Raw genomic sequence first — 21502 nt, 5'->3', positions numbered from 1 at the left:
CGAGACCAGAGGGACCACCCACTCGTGCCTCACCAGTACCAGATAGGAGACGCTGTTTGGGTCAGACGACATCAGGCTAAGAACCTGGAGTCCCGCTGGAAAGGGCCCTATTTGGTCTTGCTCACAACCCCAACCGCGGTCAAGGTGGACGGGATTGCTGCCTGGATCCACGCCAGTCACGTGAAGCCAGCCCAGCCCGGAGACTCACAACCGATATGGAAGGCCCAACACACTCAAAATCCTCTAAAGATAAGACTCTCCCGAGTTGTTTGATCGCCTCCTTATGCTTGATGCTTTCCCTTTCCCCTATCGAGGGAAGTCCTCACACCCCCCAGCAATTAACCTGGCAAGTGCTCTCCCAGGGGGAGGTTGTCTGGTCACTTTTGGGCTATCACACGCCTGGTACCTGGTGGCCCGCTCTCACTCCCGATTTTTGCCAGCTGGCCGCGGGACTGGATACCTGGGACATCTCTACGTACGGTGCCAATGAGCTCCAAAAATACATGTCCACTCCTTTAACAGCGGTGGAAATGAATCTATATGGGTTTGGGACCCCGACCTGGCCAATAGGTTGTAGCAGCCCGAGAGCCAGGTGTCACCTGGCACAAATGGATTTCTATGTCTGCCCCCGGGAAGGACAATCTAAAGCCTTAAAATGTGGAGGGTATGAGGCATATTTCTGCGCCTCATGGGGCTGCGAGACCACAGGGGATGCCTATTGGAAACCCAGTTCCTCATGGGACTGGATCACGGTGAGCCACAATTTTTCATGCCCCCCCTTAGGAGCATTTGGCTGCAGTGACGGGAAGGACGGGAAATGGGGCTCCTGGTCCTGCGACACAGCCACCTGTCTTCCCCTGAAGATCATTTTCACTCAAAAGGGTAAAACGGACTATACCCAATGGCTGACGGGAAGGACTTGGGGACTAAGGTGGTACATGGATGGAAAAGACAAGGGCTTAAACTTTAAGATCCGCTTGAGCGTCCAAACCAATCCGGTACCTATTGGACCGAATCCAGTGCTGACTGACCAGAGACACCCCTCTGACCAATCTGCCCCGCAGCCGACCCCCTCCTTCGTGGGTAGCACAGGCCTGCCCTCCCCTAACTCCACAGAACCTGCTACCTCTGGCACTGGGGACCGGCTTGTAGACTTAATCCAGGGAGCCTACCTAGCCCTAAATGAGACACAGCCCGACAGAACCCAAGATTGCTGGCTCTGCTTAGTGTCAAGCCCCCCTTATTATGAGGGCACTGCGGTGGTGGGAAACTATTCTAATCATACCTCACCACCATCCTCATGTGCCTCAGGGTCCTCACACCAATTGACCCTGACTGAGGTATCAGGACAAGGTACATGCATCGGGAAGGTCCCTGCCTCTCACACCCCCCTCTGCAATTCCACCCGAACCCTTGAACTGGGGAGGGACGTACTATCTGTCCGCCCCCAATGGCAGCTATTGGGCTTGCAGTACTGGCCTCACCCCCTGTGTTTCCGCCACCGTTATGAACATGTCCCAAGATTATTGTGTCCTGATCCAGCTATGGCCTAGGATTACGTACCACACCTCCGAGTATTTTGTTAGTCAGTTTGAGGACAGGCCACAGATACGGATTAAGAGGGAGCTGGTGTCAGTAACACTGGCCCTATTGCTGGGGATCGGGGGAATAGCTGCCGGTATAGGCACCGGGGCTAAGGCTCTCTCAGAAACCACCCAGTACCACCAACTGCAAACGGCCACGCAGTCGGATATAAGGATTCTTGAAGAATCAGTCACGGCCCTCGAAAAATCACTCAAATCTCTCTCCGAGGTAGTGTTACAAAATAGAAGGGGTTTAGACCTGCTTTTTCTCAAGGAAGGAGGGTTATGTGTTGCCTTAAAAGAAGAGTGCTGCTTCTACACCGACCATACTGGGGTCGTAAGAGACAACATGGCAAAATTGAGACAGAGATTAGACCAGAGGCAGAGAGTCCTAGACGCTCAGCAGGGCTGGTTTGAAGGATGGTTTAACAAGTCCCCTTGGTCCACAACTCTTCTATCTGCCATTACAGGACCCTTATTGGTCCTCCTTATTATTTTAATTTTGGGCCCCTACATCCTCAATCGCTTAATCCAGTTTGTAAAAGATAGGTTTTCGGTGATTCATGCTATGGTCCTGACACAGCAGTACCAACAGCTCAAACAGCTGGACCCTGAAATAGTTAATTCCTATGAATGAAAGATCCCATTCAGTCTCAAAAGAAATGGGGGAATGAAAGACCCCAACTGCAAGAAACATCTGTCTAAAAAGTAACCATGAGTTCAGATTCAGGCTAAGGGCCCTGGCGCCAGAGTGATTACCAAACAGGATATCTGTAGTTGGCCACCTGGTGCTGAGGGAGTTCGGACTCAGGTCAGGGGCCCTGGCGCCAGAGTAATTATCAAACAGGATATCTATGGTTGACCACCTGGTGATGAGGGCGGGTAGCTCCGAGAATGTCCCGACCACTGTGTATCCTAGATTGAGCCTAGTCAGCCTTATCTGACTTCCTTGTACCCGAGTTGGCTGTTCTAAAGCTCACCCCTCGCCTCATTTAAACTAACCAATAGGGACTCTGTAACCGTGCACCTCGCTTCTGTACCGTGCTTGTTGCTATAAAAAGGGCCCCGTTTTCTTGCTCGGGGCGCTTGGTTCCCGAGAGACCAAGACGCCCGGGTACCCGTGTGTGAGCAATAAAGCCTCTTGCAGTTTGCATCCAATCCGTGGTCTCGGCTGATCCTTGGGAAGGGTCTCCCTGAAGAGAAAGCACTCCTCTGGGGTCTTTCACTAACACCCTTTTACCATTCGTGGGCTGTGGCCCTTGGTTCCAGTAGTTACTTAGGAAGTCTTTTCTGGTAGGCTCCCACTTCTGCTGTCTGGTGAATCTGAGTGTTTTTATGGAAACATCCTGCAGCCCTCACTCGCCTTCATCCATCTGTGGTCTCAGTTCTTCCTGTGCCACCAACCTTTATTCCCTTCTTTCCTCTTCCCCACCTGAAACACACACGCAGGTGCACACTCACACACACACACACACACTCCCCCCCACACTCACACACACACACACACACACACACACATCCCTCTGAGAATATTCCCACACCATAATACTACTTCTGGATGCCCCTTTCCCCAATGGGGACAAGAAAATCAGGTATGGGCTCAACAAGCTTTCCATGCCATACACACTAGAGTGATACCCTAGACACTCCCTAATGTCAAAATTCTGTAGGAAAACAGAAAAGCCTTCCTTCTTCACACATACTCTTCCTACAGCTTGGGCATGGCCCTGTTTACAGTCACCAGAGTCTCATTAACAGAGGACAATGGTATCAGCACAGCCCACAATCCTGCTTTTGTTTAACCCCTCAGGCTCTTGCTTCACAAGCCCTACTGGAGCAGAATGTACCTAAGACAGCCAAAGAGCTCCACTCATCAGGATTGCAACAGGAACTTCAGGAAGGGGTCTCTGGGGATAGCTAAATCCTTCTGCACAGTCATAGTTTATTGTTTGTTTATGCTTTCTTGCATTCAAAACTGTAACACTTACCTTTGCCCCAGCCTTACACCTGTGTTTATTTGCAAACTTTCTTTTTTCCCACTGTTTGGTGCTGCCCTGAAACAGCAGCCACCTCTGAAGGCAGCTGGTAAGGTGCAAGGACCATGCTCTGTCCTAGCTGTGGGATCCAGGGCGAGTCACTTTCCAGTCTGGGTTTCAAAATTACCACCTGCAAATCTGCTTGGTCCCCGCTGGTCACAAACATTAAATTAGATAAAGCTTATGAACTCTATGGTGAAGTACTGTCTATGATAATCATACTCATTGTGAGACTTCCTCTTGTGAATTAAGAAATCCAAGGCACGGAAAGGGATGGTGTTCTTTGGGAACTCCCAGTGAAGTCAAGCACACCCACTTACTCCAGTCTTCCCTTAGAACCGGTTCCTGCTTTTTCTTCCCCAGGGCTCAGGCAAAGAGGGAGCAAGACACTGAGGGAAGTGCAGGTAAAGAACTAGAGTTAGTTTGATGAGTTTTGTTTTCTGTAAAGGACCCTATAGTAAATCATTTAGGCTATGTGACACTGTGGGTCGCAGTCAGTTCTGTACTGTGAAAGCAGCCATAGACAATATATACATGGATAACTGGCTATGCTTGTTTACTAAAACAGGTAAATAAGTATCACCAATGCCCAGCATTAGGAATAAAGGGGTGAGTAAAAGTGCTGCATCTCCAGGCAGGCAGGAGGGGGCAGACTCCTCTTCACTGCACACATGAGAAGCCATCCAGAGAGCTCGAAGAACTCTTAGGTCATTCAGTTTAAAGAGGAAGCTATCCCAGGAGGGTAAGAGTCAGCAGCTACACTGTTCCCACTGCTAACAGGTAAGTGTGGCTGAGCAAAGGAGTGCAAGAAACAGCCACAGGCCAACTATGTTAGAGGCCATGGCAGCATAAGAACACAGCTCTCACCTCAAAAGGGATAAGGGGTAAATTATTCTAAAGCCAAATATTAGTGATCATGGGCTAGGAACATGGATTCAGTTATTCCAAACACCAAGACTCAGAGTGGTAACAGTTTTGTGAAGTTTTTATACTTACAGAACAAAAAGTCATAAATCAAGACAATCTTCATATACATGGTGGGAACACCAGACAGGTCAGTGACAGCAAAACAAGGGAATCACAGTTATAAGCTTCAGGTAGCATCTGGTGGCATTCTTAGCCTTTGGGTTGGTGAGAATTAGTGATTTGTGAACACATCACAAAAGGATTTCACCTGGTAATCACAAGGATGCTGGATATAACACAGAGCTGGCAATGAATTGCTACAGGTGTGCTAAAGACAGCTCATAATAATTTAGTTACAGACCTGCAACATTCCAACTCTCCACAATCACATAAACCTAGAAAGTTTTCTAGAATTCATAACATAGGTGAGGCTATTCGTGTGTGTGTGTGTGTGTGTGTGTGTGTGCCCGCGCGCGCGCATGTGTGTAGGAAGGACTTCACAACATTTTACTGAAAGATGGACTGTGCAGGCTTTTGGACAGGCTGCCAGGTTGAGATCTCAGCACTGCCGTGTATTTAACTATGAAACATCAATCCAAACCACCTTCACCTAAAACCTTGAATGAATAAGCATATTATGATGTAAAGCTTCCCTGAACTATTAATATCAAATGTCAACTTAACTACTGCATGCCTACTCCTTAACTGACTGCAGAGACTCAGACACATCCATCAATCATGTCCATGGCACAAAGAACCCAAAATCCCAAAACAAAACGCAGGGTCAGTAACTCATGACAACTGCTCTTGTGATAGGCTCAGAAATCAGTACTTTGAACCCATCACAGTTGTGTTAGGAGCAGACTGACGCATGATGCTTACTCCTCGCAGAAAAACAATGCAGAAAACAAGAGGTAATAAACCAAACCAATTATGTGTTACCATAAGACATAGTCAACTTCTGATTATATATATAAATGGTTTTGAAAAAATATTTTTTTCTGGGCCAGCAACATGGTTTACTGATTAAAGGTGCTTGCCAACAAGTCACATGACAGAAAGAGAAAACTGACTCCCTAAAATTGTCCCCTGACTCCACAACACACACACACACACACACACACACACACACACACACACACACACACACAAGATAAAAATTTAAGAAAAAAGAAAAGAAACCTGGAAACCCCCATGAAGAACTAATCAACAAGATAGCCTAACAAAAACCAGTAATTTAAAAAATAATTACATCATAAGGGCATTTTCACTCTGTCCCAACATGTTTTGGACACTGGGAATGTCAGTGTAGAATCATACACATCTGAAGACAGGATGACCCCTGACTATTCGTTTCATCATTGTTACTACAAAATCTTTGCTTTGACATGGACACCAATGTGCATCAGAATACAGAATCGACACTTATCACCAGAGCGCTGGGCCAAGCACACAACACCTGGTACAATGCATTCCTGGGTGTAACAGGGCACTCTGCTGACCAGTGTATCACAGCATAAGAAGCCTATCTATGCCTTGCATTCAAAACCAAGGATATTATAAGTGTGAGGCTTGACTCAACCCCATGAACACTATGTGTTTAAATGAAAGAAGTAGTCACAGACCAGATCAGAATTCAGAGGGCACCCACTGAGGTTTTCAGATCTTTTTGCCACTGAACAAAGAGTTAGGTCATGAATATATGGATAGTGGTAGAAATGGAGGCTATTTCTTTTTTTTTTTTTTGGTTTTACGAGACAGGGTTTCTCTGTATTGTTTTGGAGGCTGTCGGTCCAGCCTGACCTCGAACTCACAGAGATCCACCTGCCTCTGCCTCCCGAGTGCTGGGATTAAAGGCGTGCGCCACCACTGCCCGGCGAATGAGGCTATTTCTTAAGAAAGAAAACACTACTGAGTGTAGCAGGCCAGACAACTAGGACAACTACCCAGCTCAAAATCCCTGGGCCATTAATGCCATTACCCATTATGGGTCACTTCCAAAGCACCTACCTTCTCTCATTTTTGTACATTTGTCCCTTACATGTAGCCTTGATGGGAAGAATTTCTGTGCTTCTGTCAAATCACTTCTCTCAAGTAAACTTTGATCCTCTCTGTGCCCTAACCTTCCTCTATAGTCAAAGGAGACAGGAATTTAGAATCTTCTATGCAAAGCTGAAACAAGAAGAAACCTGAAGTTCATAAGGTACCAACTGCTGAGTATTTCCGCACAGCAGCCTCCACCCTAGAAAAGTCAAACTAAGGTGGCCTGTGAAGATAGCTGCCCTTCTCTCTATGATATCTGTGCATTCCTGTGCATCCATGTGGGGACACCAGACCTTGAGCAGAAACCCACTTCCCCTTCGGCCTGGGAGCAGGCAGCTGTGAGATGTTTACTGAAAACAATTCAGTGCTATAAAGCTCTTGATAGGGCTCAGATAAGGGCTCCCTCACTGAGATACCATGACTTTCACACCCCCTACGGCTAGATGCCTCTTCCTGTTCCCCTGCTGTGTCTCCCCGATTCTGGGGCCGGCCGGAGATTAAACCACCAGCCAGGAAGGTGAGAAGTCTGGAAAGAATTGTATGTAGATGGATGACAGAAGTCCTTAAAAAGGGAAGCTCTTTTTTCTTGGAGAGACTTCTCCTGAGAGACTTCTCTCTCCTAAGCGGACTTGGAATCTCCTCCTAAAGCTGACTTGGGAAGCATAAAGTTTTTCTTAAAGCAACAGACCGGTCTCTGTGTCATCTATCCCGACCACCTCGCTACATTCTCGGATGCAGGCCGCACAGCAGGTGCGACATGTCCATCTTGGGGAGGACACAGAAGTGGCTGCCTCTGAGATGAAAAGTTGTGGAACACAGGAAGGTCCTGGATAAAAAGGAGACCCTACATTCCACACACCTCCTTGTGAATTTTTATCACATAGCACACAGAACTAGAAATGCAAAATTCTACTCTTAAATGTCAACCTTCTGTGTGAAGGCAAGGGCCTAGAAGATAGTCTAGCGTTCAGTCAAATGTACTGGCTTCCAGATGACCACTGCTTTGGCTTCCACAACAACCGTGTATAGCTAAGAACCTTCTAAGTAACTGAAGCTCTCCTTGAAACCCAACTTCTTAAGATGGGACCAATACAACCAACTTTACAGAGAGACTAAGTAAATACATAAAGGAGGTATGTCAAAACCCAGTAAAGTATTCAGTAAATGCAGGCTTCTCTTATACTTATAGATATGAAAATGCCTACTCTCTATTCTCTGTTGGCTCTGAAAGTTTTTTTTAAGAGTTATTTAGATTTTTTTTAATCGGCTCAATTTGCTGTCAGCTGGAAATATGCAGGCAGGAGCCATCCATGAGAGATGCTGGAGTCAGGGGCAGAGCAGACTTAGGCGATTGCGACCCTGCCCAGATGTGATGAGAAAGCATTCTGGTTATAAACCAGCTTTCCTTTTACAGAGGACCCTCTGGGCAGTGTCTGTTTCTAAGAAGAGTCTTTGATGCTCACTTTCAGCTGTGCTATCCAGTTCACATCACCTGCCCACAAACCCCACAAAACACATTATCATCTGCTCTTTCCAAATGGGAAAACCATGATATAATCTGACAAAGTCATATAGACAGTGACACTGAAACTCCAATGCTGGGGAAAATGGGAGCTTCTGCTAAATCTGCCATGGAAGCAGGCTCCGTAACACTGAATACAGCACTGTCAGGCCTGGGCCACAGTGTGGACAGACGACACACAGACCGGGAGAAGGGAAGAAGTTCAATAAGGGGGACAGCTAGGGGGCTGACAGTGCTTAGGTAGTAACCGGGGAACACTGGCCATTTACAGAAATACAAGAGGCAGGAGTAGGGAGAGGATGTCTCTGGTATCAGCAGAATGGCAGCTAGATGGGCTGCTGGGCAGCAATGTGGGAGCTGCTCGGTGATACTGAATTCTAACACTTCAGTATCCTCTGGTTTCTAATGTGTCCACATGTTAGAGTGAAAAATGAAAAAGACTGTGAGTCTAGTGGAAACTAACAAACAGATTTACACATGGTTATTATCAGTGGTTGCTTCTGGGCATGGAGACTTGGATTATTTTAGTTTTTACTTTATGTCTCATCTTTATGATTAAACACTGCTGAATTCATTTTTGTTTTATCTAGACATAAAATTACTGTCCCAGTGCTATAATGGAGTAAAGAGTACAGAAAACTTTGTCCCATAGCCACATTAACAAAGTAGGAACTAAAACATACTGAAAGCTAGGTATATGGTCATGGTAGCCAAGCTATGAATACCACCCCCCAATAGAAAAAGGTGAAGGACACCACAGGATCCTCATCTGGGATCCCAGACATCACTTGTTCCCGCAAACCAGCTATGAGTGCTCTTGGGAGATGCTACAGTATATGAAAAGAGGAAGAGTACGAAAAGTGGGAATCCATGAAACGACTTTCATGACATCATCATACATGGTGGAGTGGGACTTTGCAGTGATGTAGCTGTTTGGGGGCCACCCACTCTCCTATAAGTAACACCTTACCCATGTTCTTATAGGCAAGTCTAATAAACAAGCTCAATGGTTTACCACATTGGACTTTGGTGGAATCCTCACTTTGGTTGTTGTTAGTGCTACATCTGGGGTAGTTGGATGCCTTTTTACATCTTCCTGGGCAAAATTAATGCAAAAATAGGGCACAGCTATTTTTTTTATAAGACTGTGTGTGTGTATGTGTGTACTCTAAAATAATTCTAGTCTATACCAGGAGACATACTTCAAATCATGTTAGCTATTTTCTTAAGCACTTAAAAACTTAATTATACTTTGACCAACACCTCATCTAGAAAATATACCTCAAATAGTAAGATAACAGGGAACAGGTAGCAATTATCTGACATTATTGTATTAGACATCATGACCATCACTGCTATCCCTATGAACAACAGTCATAACCATACATGAAAATAGCAAATTAGTTACCAAGAACCAAAGTGGGAATAGGAGAGCCAATTCAGTGTGCGTATGGCACATGAGCATGCGTGTGTGTGCGTGCGTGTGTGTGCGCGTGTGTGTGTGTGTGTGTGTGCGCGCGTGTGTGCTCATGTGCATGTGTGTAGGTGTACACCCATACAGGCACGTGAAGGTCTGAGGAGGCCTCCCCATGTTTTGTCTCCTCTAGACGTAGAGATAAGTACCAGAGATCCTCTGGTCTCCACCTTCCCACAGCACTGGAATAACAGGCCTGGCTTTTTGCTCAGGTTCTGGGGCCTTAAACTCAGTCCTCATGCTTGTGCAGCAAGCACTCTTACCTACGGAGCCATCTCTGCACCCCCAATTCTTTAACTGCACCGGCTTGCAACCCACATCCTGCCAGTCAAATACGGTTATAAAGTTTCACTGGAACCCAGCCACACTTTATCCCTGAAACAGATGCAGTACCAGCCACTAAGCCCCAAATATTACCTGCTCCTTAGAAGGAAAGCTTGCTAGCCCTTGATTTGGGCATCTCCCTTAGGGCTTAAGGGCACAGAAAATCAAACTTCAGTCCATCCTATCTTAGACGATATTGACTAAAATAAATATGGACAGGGAGATTAAATTGTTTTCACTGTGCAAAATAATGTAGAGAAGCGATATTCTCTAATCCAAACAGCATTCCTAAGTATTATTTTGACACTGAGTTTGGGAGACATTTGCTGATATTCATAGTCAGATGGGCCCAAAGGGGACAACAGAAATGGGAAGAAATCAGTGAATAATTTTCTTATGCTTTTTCTCTAATCTGGGTAACCTCTGGTCATGTGATTTTCTAAAAAACAAAACAAAAAAAAAGAGGAAGACAAACTCTTCAGTCTAAGCTAATGACTCTTAGAACTCGTTCTCTGGGTGACACAATCAAAGAATAAATAAGAGAACCACAGAAAAACAAAATACTATACAACCCCACTTACATGTATCTAAAGCAGTCAATCTCAGAAATGGAAAGGAGAACCATGGTTCCTTAGGACCTGGAGCAGGGGTGGGGAGGTGGGAGGGGTGGGGTGGGATGCGGGGGTGGGGATGGCCATCTGGTGCGTGTGTTATCTTTCAGTGGGCAATTTCAGGTCCCCAAATGAATTTTTTGGGTTTTGGTTTTTTGAGACAGGGTTTCTCTGTTTAGTTCTAGCTGCCCTGAAACTTTCTGAAGACCAAGGTGGCCTCAAAATCACAGAGATCTACTTGCCTCTGCTCCATATTGCATAACTCAATAAACTTAACCCTGCTGAATGGAGTGTGTCAGAAGGGCAAAGCTGTGGATTTATACTATATGCTCCTTTACATTAATAAAGAGAAACAAATACAGTGGGAGAGGTAGCACAAGAAAGAAGAGAAGGGCTTGGGGCCTGGCTGGGAGAGTGTTTCCCTGGCATGTGAAAGCTACCAGCATCGTTAATGAGTTAATTAAAATGTGGCTTACTCTAAAGCAGTGTTTCTCAATCTGTGAGTCTCAATCCCTTAGTGAATCAAATGACTCTGTCACAGGATTCACTTAAGACCATTGGGAACACAAATATTTACAGTACAATTCATAACAGCAACACAATTAGTTATGGAGTAGCAACAAAATAAGCTCATGGTTGGAGGTCACCAGAACACGAGGAACTGTACTAAAGGCTCGAAGCATTAGGAAGGTTGAGAAACCACCGCTCCAGAGTAATGAAGAACATCTCTTCCAGCTGTAGGGTAAGAGTGTCTTTGAACTTCTTGCTGTCTATCTTACTTTGTACATGATCAACATACAAAGTCATTATCCTAACTAGTTATAGACCTGCCCATTTCTTCAGCCTCAAGACTTTAGCAAAAAATAGAAACTGGCTTCCATCACTTGTTTTACCCAAGTGCTTAACAGACACTTGAAAGCCCAGCAGTCTCTCTGGCTCAGCAAATGTAACTAGACTTACAGTAGAGGAAGCCTTATAGCTCACCTGATGTGAGTCGTGTGCCACCAGAACGACTTCTCCTGCTACAAAACCTAAGTTAAAGTAAGATAAGGCTATGAAACAGTATCACCTGGGTCTGAATTGGGGTGATTTTTTTTCACTCCAACTAGCCTTGCTTTTCTGCTTCACTATGTCTTTGTCTGGTGGGTAAAAAACTCTATCTTGAAACCCATAATGTACCCTAAAACTAGCTTGACAGGAAGGGGGAAGCAGAAAAAAACAATTCTCAAAGCTTTATGTTCTATCAGAAATTCAATGGAATCAAGTCAATAAACAGCCATTATTAACTCGATAAATATAAAGTCAGCTCTGCCCAAGGAACTACAAAGAGCATGGGAAAGATATATACCAATAAGGGCTAACAACTTGCTCCGCTAAAAACACACCCAAGAAGTTGACTGTAAGGAAACACCTAAACTATACTAGGATGGAGCAGTGTAGGTGCCAAGGCAATAAACAGAAAGCAGATAATAGTATCCCATTGGCAAAGGGGTTAAGTCCAGGAGATGACATTAAGGACGGAGGTGCTAGAAGAAAAGCACTTTCAGGGATCTGGACTAGGGACAGCAATAGCCTGTGACATCCAAATGAAATAAGAAAAGCATAGATTTGGAGAACTGGGCATGTGGTCAGGCGACCATAGTGATGGAAAACAAGCCAGCCGGGGCGTACATGCCAACCATGTGGAAAAGTGCCTCCAGTGCCTAGGAAAGAAACCACTAAGTTCCATAGAGAGAACCAGTGAAGTCCACGGCAGCTTGACAGGAAAACCAGGGGAACATGAGTGGCCATGGGAGGCCAAACTGAATCTCCAAGGAAACTAAACTCCACTGCAAGGTGGAGAAAGCCTGAGGCAAGTGGGAAGCATCTTGGGGACTACACAGAAACAGCCTAGAAACATTCCTGGCATTTAAAAATGCTACATTAACATATTCCTACATAAGCAAACTCACTCCTAAGGAAAATGTAGTATTAACCTGCATAGCACTCCCACATTCCCAGAGCACTCTGAAGGAAGGCTCGGGAAGGTCCTCATTGGCTAATCCCTGGTTTGTAATCAGACCCCAGTAACTTGTACCCCCATGTAGCCCACCAGACAACGACTCCTTTAAAGACACTTTCAAGACCTTAGAAGCTTAAAGGAGTTCCCCTGCAGGGAATTTGGGTCAGCAGGGGTAGAGCGGGTGCTTATCACATGAGGAAGAACCTTCCAGAGCCTGGCAATTACATTTTGAAAAGATGTTGTGGGCTGGTTGAAGTTGAAGTATTTCCTTAAAATAGACATCATCCTTTCTATGACTTTGTGTAAGTGTTCCTTTATTTGCTCTGGTTTGTTTCTAGTCATAACACAGAAGGAAAATACCATAGTTTGCCTATTATCCCATGCATTTATGTAAAAGATAATAGATCCTTCAATAGTGTTTTCAACACAGGTAGAACTAAATGGTTTGCATTATTTTGGTTCAATGCAATGGATAAGGCTATGTGCAGAGAGAATATGGGAGTTACTCTACTGGTATTAGACAAGTAATAACACTGGTGTCATAAGAATCAGATGAAGAACAAAATGGTTTTCAAAGGTCACTTTCACATCCAGTAATTCCATATTCAACCAGCTGTTTTCAGATGGCTCCACCTAATTACACAGTTTAAGAATCTAGTATCTTATTCATCCCAACTGAACTGTTGTCTCTACACCCACACAAATGGAACAGCATTTGTCTCTTTTTCCTGCAAAGTGGGGCTTTTATTCTGGATTTTACATTGTTGTTTTCCATGATTTTGGTACCTATTTTTAATCAATTTCTGAGCATGGAAACTCTTAGAAACAAAACCACCTGGCTGGGCTTCACTGTTCACTTTGCGACTTTGATGAATGGTTTCCCACAGAGGCCCGTTCCCTGTGAAATGTAGAAGATTGCCTTGGATGGGCTCTAGCTGACTCCCACTTGAGTGATTCCCACTGCACTATTAAATGACTAAGGGACGTAGAAAAGTGAACAAAGTCACTGCTTCAGACTAATCCTTCTGTGAAACACTGACATCTGCTGGACTTGGAGAAGAGTATGCAATTCATCTAAGACACAGTCGTGAAAACTATAATTCCCACACCTCGCTTTGAAAACAGTTCAGCAAGGATACACATCTTACGCTATCAAAGCTTCAGTGTTTGTTTTCAAACTTGAGAAGTAATTTAGGATTGTAATAATTTGGCCGGGCGTTGGTGGCACACGCCTTTAATCCCAGCACTCGGGAGGCAGAGGCAGGCGGATCTCTGTGAGTTCGAGGCCAGGCTGGACCGACAGCCTCCAAAACAGAGAAACCCTGTCTCGTAAACCAAAAAAAAAAAAAAAAAAAAAAAAAAAAGATTTAATAATTTTTGAAATTCTTTCAGAGACTCCTGATCCTATGTGAAAATTAGAGTCTATGATGCTATGATTTGCTATAAAATAGAAATAATCACTTTAAAATATAGAATAACTAGCTGTGATGCACATGTGTAATCACAACCGAAAAACTAACACTAACACACACACACACACACACACCACTTTATCTCCCTCTCGCTGAATGTACATATATCCCTTATATAAAAAGGAGGAAATCCACATAAAATAGTAATAAGTATAAACTGGTTAAAATACATTTAACAATACACTAATGAAAATGTGCAGAAGCAAGGTTAAGGGGACATGGACACGTGGAGAGTACTATGCTAAAAATTCTGTTGACTCTTTGGATCTACTTTTCCCTTTATCTTTTCAGCCAGTAATCCTGTTCATTGTACCTCAGAAACCATTTTATTTACAAAAGAAAAAAAAAGTTTCTGACAGGGGACCAAATATACCAAAACATCTTTACTTACTCTCTAAATTCTTTGAATACTGAAAAGTTAACTTTAAAGATTTATTTTACAATTTTTAATTTTGTGTGGGTATGTGCATGTGAGTACAGATGCCTGTGTAGGCCAGCAGAGGGAGCTGGACCCTTTGGAGCTGGAACTGCCTGAAACTGAACCTGGAAACTGAGCTCAGGTCTTCTACAAGAGTAATACCTGCTCTTAACACAAAGTCATCTCTCTAGACCTGGAATAATGTAACTTTAAAAACCACCAGAATGTTACACAGCTATACTAATACATTAAGGGCAACTCTCCATTTGGATGTTCATGTCCATACTTGGGGGTGTGTTATCATTTTCCTAAGTGAGTCTGTTTGTTTATGACTTCCTTCCCCTTCTTCCTCTCCACCCTACTCTCTCAATATTAGTGCTTAACTGTATATTAAAAACTTTTCTAATAAACTCCAACAACTCTGTTTCAAACTGTTCATCCTCTAAATCGTATCTGTGATGAAGTCAAGAATACTGGCTTCACTGGAATGGAGATCTCTGAGAAGAAATCCTTAGGCAGAGCCACAACAAGGCTGTGTCTTCTTCCTCCTGTGGCTGCTGCCAGTTTAGGTGATGTCATTTATAAGCCCAGAATGGTGCTGGAGAGGTAGCTGAGAGTTCTACATCTTGCACAGGCAACAGAAAATGGTCTGAGACATGGGTGTGGGGCCTGAGCATATATGAGATCTCAAAGCCCACGTCTACAGTGACGCACTTCCTCCAAAGCTTACTTTGTCCCCTAGACAAAACACACAGTGTTTTTTGCAAGTGACAGAACTCTGGCTGATAGGAACTGTTGTCTACTGACACAATATCATTCTATAATCTGTATAAAATAAATAAATAAGGGAAAAGTCCTGAATCCCCTTATTTTTAGGTTTGTTATAGTTAAAGCCAATGAGATGTAAGGATTTCCAGAAAAGCTTCTTACAGTAGAGGCAGCTAACATTCACTCTTTGCCATCAGCTCTGTTTTCCTTCTTGCTCACTACAGATATGATGGCTGGACCTGCAGAAGCCATTTTACAAGTAGGAAAGAGCTGCCAAGAAAATGGTAGCCCACACTCTCTTCATCCTTAAACTGAGAGGCCAATGTCAACAATCACATACCATTGAAATTCTATTCTCATTGCATAAAAACATGTAATAAATAAGCCCCTTCCATGTTTAAACTGTACTTTACAAGATTATTGTTTTTTATACTCCAATGCCATTACTAACCAGACTGCAGCAATCAAATATATTAACCTGCAAAGAAATTTTTAATAAATTCCAAAAGTTCTAAAGTATTTGTGACAATATTCTCTTACTCAAGGGGAATACATAAGAAAATGTTTAGGACATTTAATAATGTTCAATACTGTTTGTGTCAATGAAACACTTAATACTATTAAGATAAATCAGATAACAATGAGATCAAAAACATTTTATATCAAAATGTTAACTATTATTACCTTTTTATTAATATACAGGGAGGAATGAAAATAAATGAATAAGGAATCAGGAAATAATTACAGACTAATATCAAGGTAATAACAAAGACAAAACTATTGACTGTTTGAATGATTTGTAAAAACAGTAGGTAATACATAGATAATAAGGAGATAAAAAAAAACAAGGGACAAAGGAGATAGTAAGAGAGAGAACAGGATGATCCCTGGGGAGGGGAGAAGAGCTGGGCATCACCTGTGCCCTCCACATCCCTGTCCACATGAGGAATTTCTTATAGTCCCTGGCCCTGGCTCTGAATGCTCAAGGCCTGTGTTTCCCTCAGCTAATCCCTGACCAGTCCTTTCTTCCTTCACCTCACCCTTACCAACGCTGCTACTCCCCAGCCCACCTATCCACTGGACCCTGGCCCTCTACATCCTTAACCCCTCAGCGTACTGACCACAGCAAGAAGTTAAGAAACTAAATCTATTGAACAAAGCACAGATGTTTCAATGTTCTATAGAGTTAGTCTAGCGGTTCTCAAACTGGAGGTTGAACAATACCTTCACAGGGGTCACATATCAGATATTTTACATATCAGACATTTATATTATGGCTTATAATAGTAGAAAATTATATTTATGAAATAGCAACAAAATAATTTATGGTTGGGGGAATCACCACACAAGAGGAACTGTATTAAAGGGTTGAAGAGTTAGGAAGGTTCAGAACCACTGAGCTAGGCATCATTAATTGCTTGCCTATCATACCATGTTAGGAATAAAACCAAGCTGTGACTCTACCAGAAGAAGAGATCATTCAATAAACGCCATATACAGTTAGTACTTCATGACAACAACTAATATTCTTTTTAAAAAAATATTGAGCTGGTAGCCCAGTTAGAAGAGTGCTTGCCTGGTATGCATGAAGACAAGACCTGAGTTTGATCCCCAGTATGGCATAAACAAGGAATAGTTGTACACACCTGAAATCAAAGTGTTTTCTAGGTAGAAACAAAGAATCAGAAATCCATAAGGTTAAGGCCACAACAATGGTTAGGATTTGAGCAGGACCTGGGCAGAGTGGTTCTCAGTCAGTCTCAGCTCTGGAAGCTGATGCTCAAGATTATAAGTTTAGGGCCAATCTGGACAATATGGCAAGTTCAAGACTAGGGTAGGTTATACAGACTCCCCACAAACGAAAGATGAAAGCCTCCAGCAGTCACAGAAAGAAGGTGACATTCAGTTGAGGTAAGCAGGTGAATGAAGGCAGAGACCTTCCCCAAAACTAAGGATGGGGAAAATATAAAACCCTCCTTTTCTTCTTCCTTGCCATAGAATCTAGAATTATTTTCTAGGCAATGAAAACGACTTCCACAGGTAGAGTGATGCTATGTGGTTGAGGTAAGGTGCCATTTGCAAGAATATTTAAAGAAAAGCATATACAGTAGGCTTCAGTACCCCATGGAAAAGAATTCAGTATCTGTTAAGATCATCAGAGGTGAAGGCAAACTTTAATTTACTGACATTTCATTACTTTAAAAACCTCGCTTGCTGGATGCCAGCCTAGTTCCAGGCTCAGTGAGGGACCATGGCAAAGCAGTAAGGAAGCAATAGAGTAGGACAGGCAACACACTCCCTTGGCTTCTACTCCTACACATGGTACACACACCTGTCCACACACATATACACATACCACACACATGCACAGCATACAAACACATTACAAGAAAGCAATAGAGCAGGACATGCAACATGCTCCCTTGGCTTCTACTCCAACACATGGTACACACACCTGTCCACACACATATACACATACCACACACATGCACTGCATACAAATACATTACAAAGAAAATCCTGGTAATACTTGATAATTGGATGGTTAAGAAGGAGAGACAAGGGTAATTTTATGGGCACAAGCTAGCTACAAACAGAAATACACTAAAAAGAATAAATTTAGAAATGTAGAATTAAGGCGTGGTGGGACATCTTGCTGTTTAACACAAAGCTGAACAGGACAGCTCAAAGAAGAGGAACTATGACAACATGCAAGCAAAACCTGCCTCTGTGAGAACAACAGGCCAGTTAACGCCACTACTATGGGAACTAGGTCTCCACCACACTGCTCACAGACATTCAGTCATTCTCAGCCTGTGATTGGTTAGTGACCCCTTTTCGGGTCAAATGACCCTTTCACAGGGTTGGCATATCAGATATTTATATAACAGTTCATAAAATAGCAAAGTTACAATTATGAAGCAGCAATGGAAATAATTCTATGGTTGGGGTCAACACACCATGAGGAACTTCATTAGGAAGGTGACAACATTGGATTAAGTGCTTAATAAATAGTTACCAGACAGATGGCTATGTAGGTCTATAACCATTGAAGGCTGAGGCAGGTGGATTGTGAATTCAAGGCCAGCCTGGGCTGCACAGTGAAGTAACTTCTGTCTTAGTTGGAGTTTCTATTGCTGCGAAGAGACACCATGACCATAGCAACTCTTATAAAGGAGGCTTATACTTCCAGAGGTTATTCCATAATCATCATGGTAGAACATGGCAGCACACAGGCTAATGTGGTGCTGGAGAGGTAGCTGAGAGTTCTACATCTTGCACAGGCAACAGAAAATGGACTGAGACATGGGTGTGGGGCCTGAGCATATATGAGATCTCAAAGCCCACGTCTACAGTGACGCACTTCCTCCAACAAGGCCACACCTACTCCAACAAAGTCACACCTCCTAACAGTGCCACTCCCTTTAGGGGCCACTTTCTTTCAAATCACCACACCATCTCAAATAAATAAATAAATAAGATAGAACATTTTCAAATTTTTTGTGACACAATTCAAATTTCTTCGATCTACTGTTAAGGATATCATGACTTTGTGGTATTTTTTTCTTGCAAGTATTCTATAATAAAGTTCTCAATATATATCATATATCATAATATATTATATATATTATACACAAACAAAGACTTGGTCAAAGACATCGATGAAAGCCATGCCCACAGTTTTCACCATAATTTTGTAGATACTACACAGTCCTAGTAAAGAAGGAAATGGGACAAATAAATGTGAATTACACTCAATGAACTGATTCTGCCTCACCCAAAGCACTGAGCTGCTCAACCTTGAGGAGTAGAGTCAAAGACCTTGCCCTTGATGGGGCCTCTTTAATTACTGTAAAGTGTCACAGTGGAGCACTGTAAAATCATTGCAGCCACCTATTTAAGTTGTGTCTTGGGTACTCTTACATAGACATGAATTCTTAAGACGTCTCAAAAAAAATTCAAACAGTAAAACTATCATTAGAAGTTATAGGCAAGAGTCTGTTCTTTGGGACCTCAGAAATGGCTAATAGTATAGCAGAGTTTGACTTTTGACATTATCTTATCCATTCTCTTTTGTTCTAGAACAGCACATGTCACTCTCACCTCAGCCCCACAATTCAGCTCAGTGACTGAGGAGGGCTGGAAAGGTGGCTACAGGTCCTTTCCCTGAACAAAGAAAATCAGTTAGAAATGGTCATGTACAACCCAGGCCTGAGCTTCCGTATCTAGCCAGAGTGGTTAATTCAGAGATGACCAATAGGGGTAATGAGAGTTGGGACCAGAATTTTATTGAGGCTGTTAGAGAATTTCCAGCAGAAAAGATGATGTCTAAGTCCAAGCTGCCATGGGCCACAGTAGACACAGAGCCATCACAGATACAAACAGAATCACAACAAAGACAGACTGAGTCCTAAGGACACTAACATTTAAGACCGGTTGTTCTGTGCAGTCTTCAATGTCCGTACCAGTATTATCCCAGTTGTGCTTAAGCCAAATTGATTAAGGTTTAATCAGACTGTAAGTTCTCAATGGAAGGACTCCCAGTTGATCAAATTGTCTAGGCAGGTGTCACCTTAAATCCAGTAAAGATTTAAAAAACAGCCCCTCTATTTCATTTACCAGCTGGGTTGTTATGTGAAACAAGAATGCCTTATGTGACATTTTTGCTTGAGAACTTGTCATTGCAACCGAGGGCACACAAGCTTACTGCCTTCTAAACTGAGAAGCCAACCAGGAAGATGCATAGACCACAAAGGCTGTGGCAAAGACAATCTGAGCTCCAGTCAGCTGGTCTCAGGCCCTGTGAAGCTTGACTGATGCTTTAGCACCAAACTCGCTGCATTCTAAACTGCTGAAGCAAGTGAAACTGCACCAGGAGGATGTGGTGTTAGGAGGTAACGGACAACGAGCCAGCCTGCTCAGACATTTCCTCCAACAACATCAGGGATCTCTGTCTCATACCACGACTGAGAGAATCTACAGTGTCATACTTCATTCCACTGCAACTTGGTTTGCAAGTATCATGGGAGCAAAAGCCACCGAGGACACAAACAAAGTGTGAATAAAGAGCAGAGGATGAAAATGAATAAACAAGTATTGAGAATGCACATTTTTCAAGACCAACCCCTGAACTTTAATGTTTTCAATACTCAATATCTTTTTATTTAATACTTACATTTGATGTATAGTACAAGTTGGGATGCTTTATTAGTACAAAATTGCTGTCTTCCCAGATACAGTGTGAGTCCTTATCTTCCTATACATACAATAGATATGACATAAAATAGATGAGACTATCTGGGAGAAGTCAGAGAGGTAGTGTATGCCTATGAGCTCAGCACTGGAGATGCAGGAGTTTGAGAGTTAGAAGCCAGACTTGACTACATAGTGAGACCCTGTCTTACACACACATACACAAAGGTGTTGTGGAGGAAAATATCTGATGAAATTACCAAACATTCAAAGACATTAATTCTCCCAAACTAGCCAAGCCTGACCACACTTAGCATCCAAAATCAGATGAAATAGGCTGCATCTAGGTAAGTGTTCTGAGGTGAGAAATGATGCCTTACCAGTGGACAAGGCCTCCTCCCGAACATCTCCCTCAGCGGGCTGATGAATATTCCAGGATGTTTTGGGAAGTAAAGAGATCTCTTCAGGTGATGTTAATCTCACCATGTCCATGTGATTGCTCTGGAACTGGTACCGAGGGATGAAGCAGATTTTGCCTTGTTTGAAAATGTCCTTGATGATCTCTTCCGTCTCAATTTCATCTTGCATGCTCAAAAAGATGGAAATTCTTTTGGAATTTTGATACCGACTGTGAGCAATCACCTAAGTGGGAAATGATGACAATTATAATTTTTAAGACTATATTTTTCATAAACTAGAAACTCCTCTTAGCAATTTTTCCCTTTTGTCACAATGTTCTCGGAGTGATACAGTGAGTTAATGCTACCTCCTGATACTTGGCTTTCATTTTCAGGATTTGCATATTTAATGATCCCTTTACCTCTCTGGTAGGCCTATTGCCTATATGGAAACTCATTAAAAAGACATAAAGTAGGAAAGCTCCAGAATTCCAGATGTGGTCCCAGTTTTCAGTACACATCAGAAACTTAAGGATTTTTGCGTTATTTTCTCTTGGAAACGTGAATCTCACCAATTTTCCAGTCCTTGGATTGTTGGGTATTTCTCCCATTAATTTTGCCTATGTAAGGCCAACCAAGACCTAACCTTCCTGATGTCTGCAGAACCTTTACTCCATTAGAGTGAGACACAACTCAGCACTTCAGTTTGTATGAGGTGAGCCAGTCACTGCTTATGTGTCCTAAATGAAGGA

At 43.1% G+C, this 21502-nt stretch overlaps 1 protein-coding gene across 3 annotated transcripts in view; it reads right to left on the bottom strand.

Moving 5' to 3' along the window:
• Nucleotides 1-21502, bottom strand: part of LOC121139104 (5-formyltetrahydrofolate cyclo-ligase) — a 34109-nt gene that overhangs the window by 8513 nt on the left and 4094 nt on the right. For all 3 annotated transcript variants that reach the window (XM_040742011.1, XM_040742012.1, XM_040742013.1), the window contains exon 2: nt 20733-20994. In XM_040742011.1, coding sequence (XP_040597945.1) covers nt 20733-20994 — 262 coding nt within the window. The remainder of the gene's footprint in view (nt 1-20732; nt 20995-21502) is intronic.

Source organism: Mesocricetus auratus, unplaced genomic scaffold (assembly GCF_017639785.1).
Source record: "Mesocricetus auratus isolate SY011 unplaced genomic scaffold, BCM_Maur_2.0 Super-Scaffold_6731, whole genome shotgun sequence".
NCBI lineage: Eukaryota > Metazoa > Chordata > Mammalia > Rodentia > Cricetidae > Mesocricetus > Mesocricetus auratus.
This window is presented reverse-complemented; position numbering and strand designations above follow the sequence as displayed.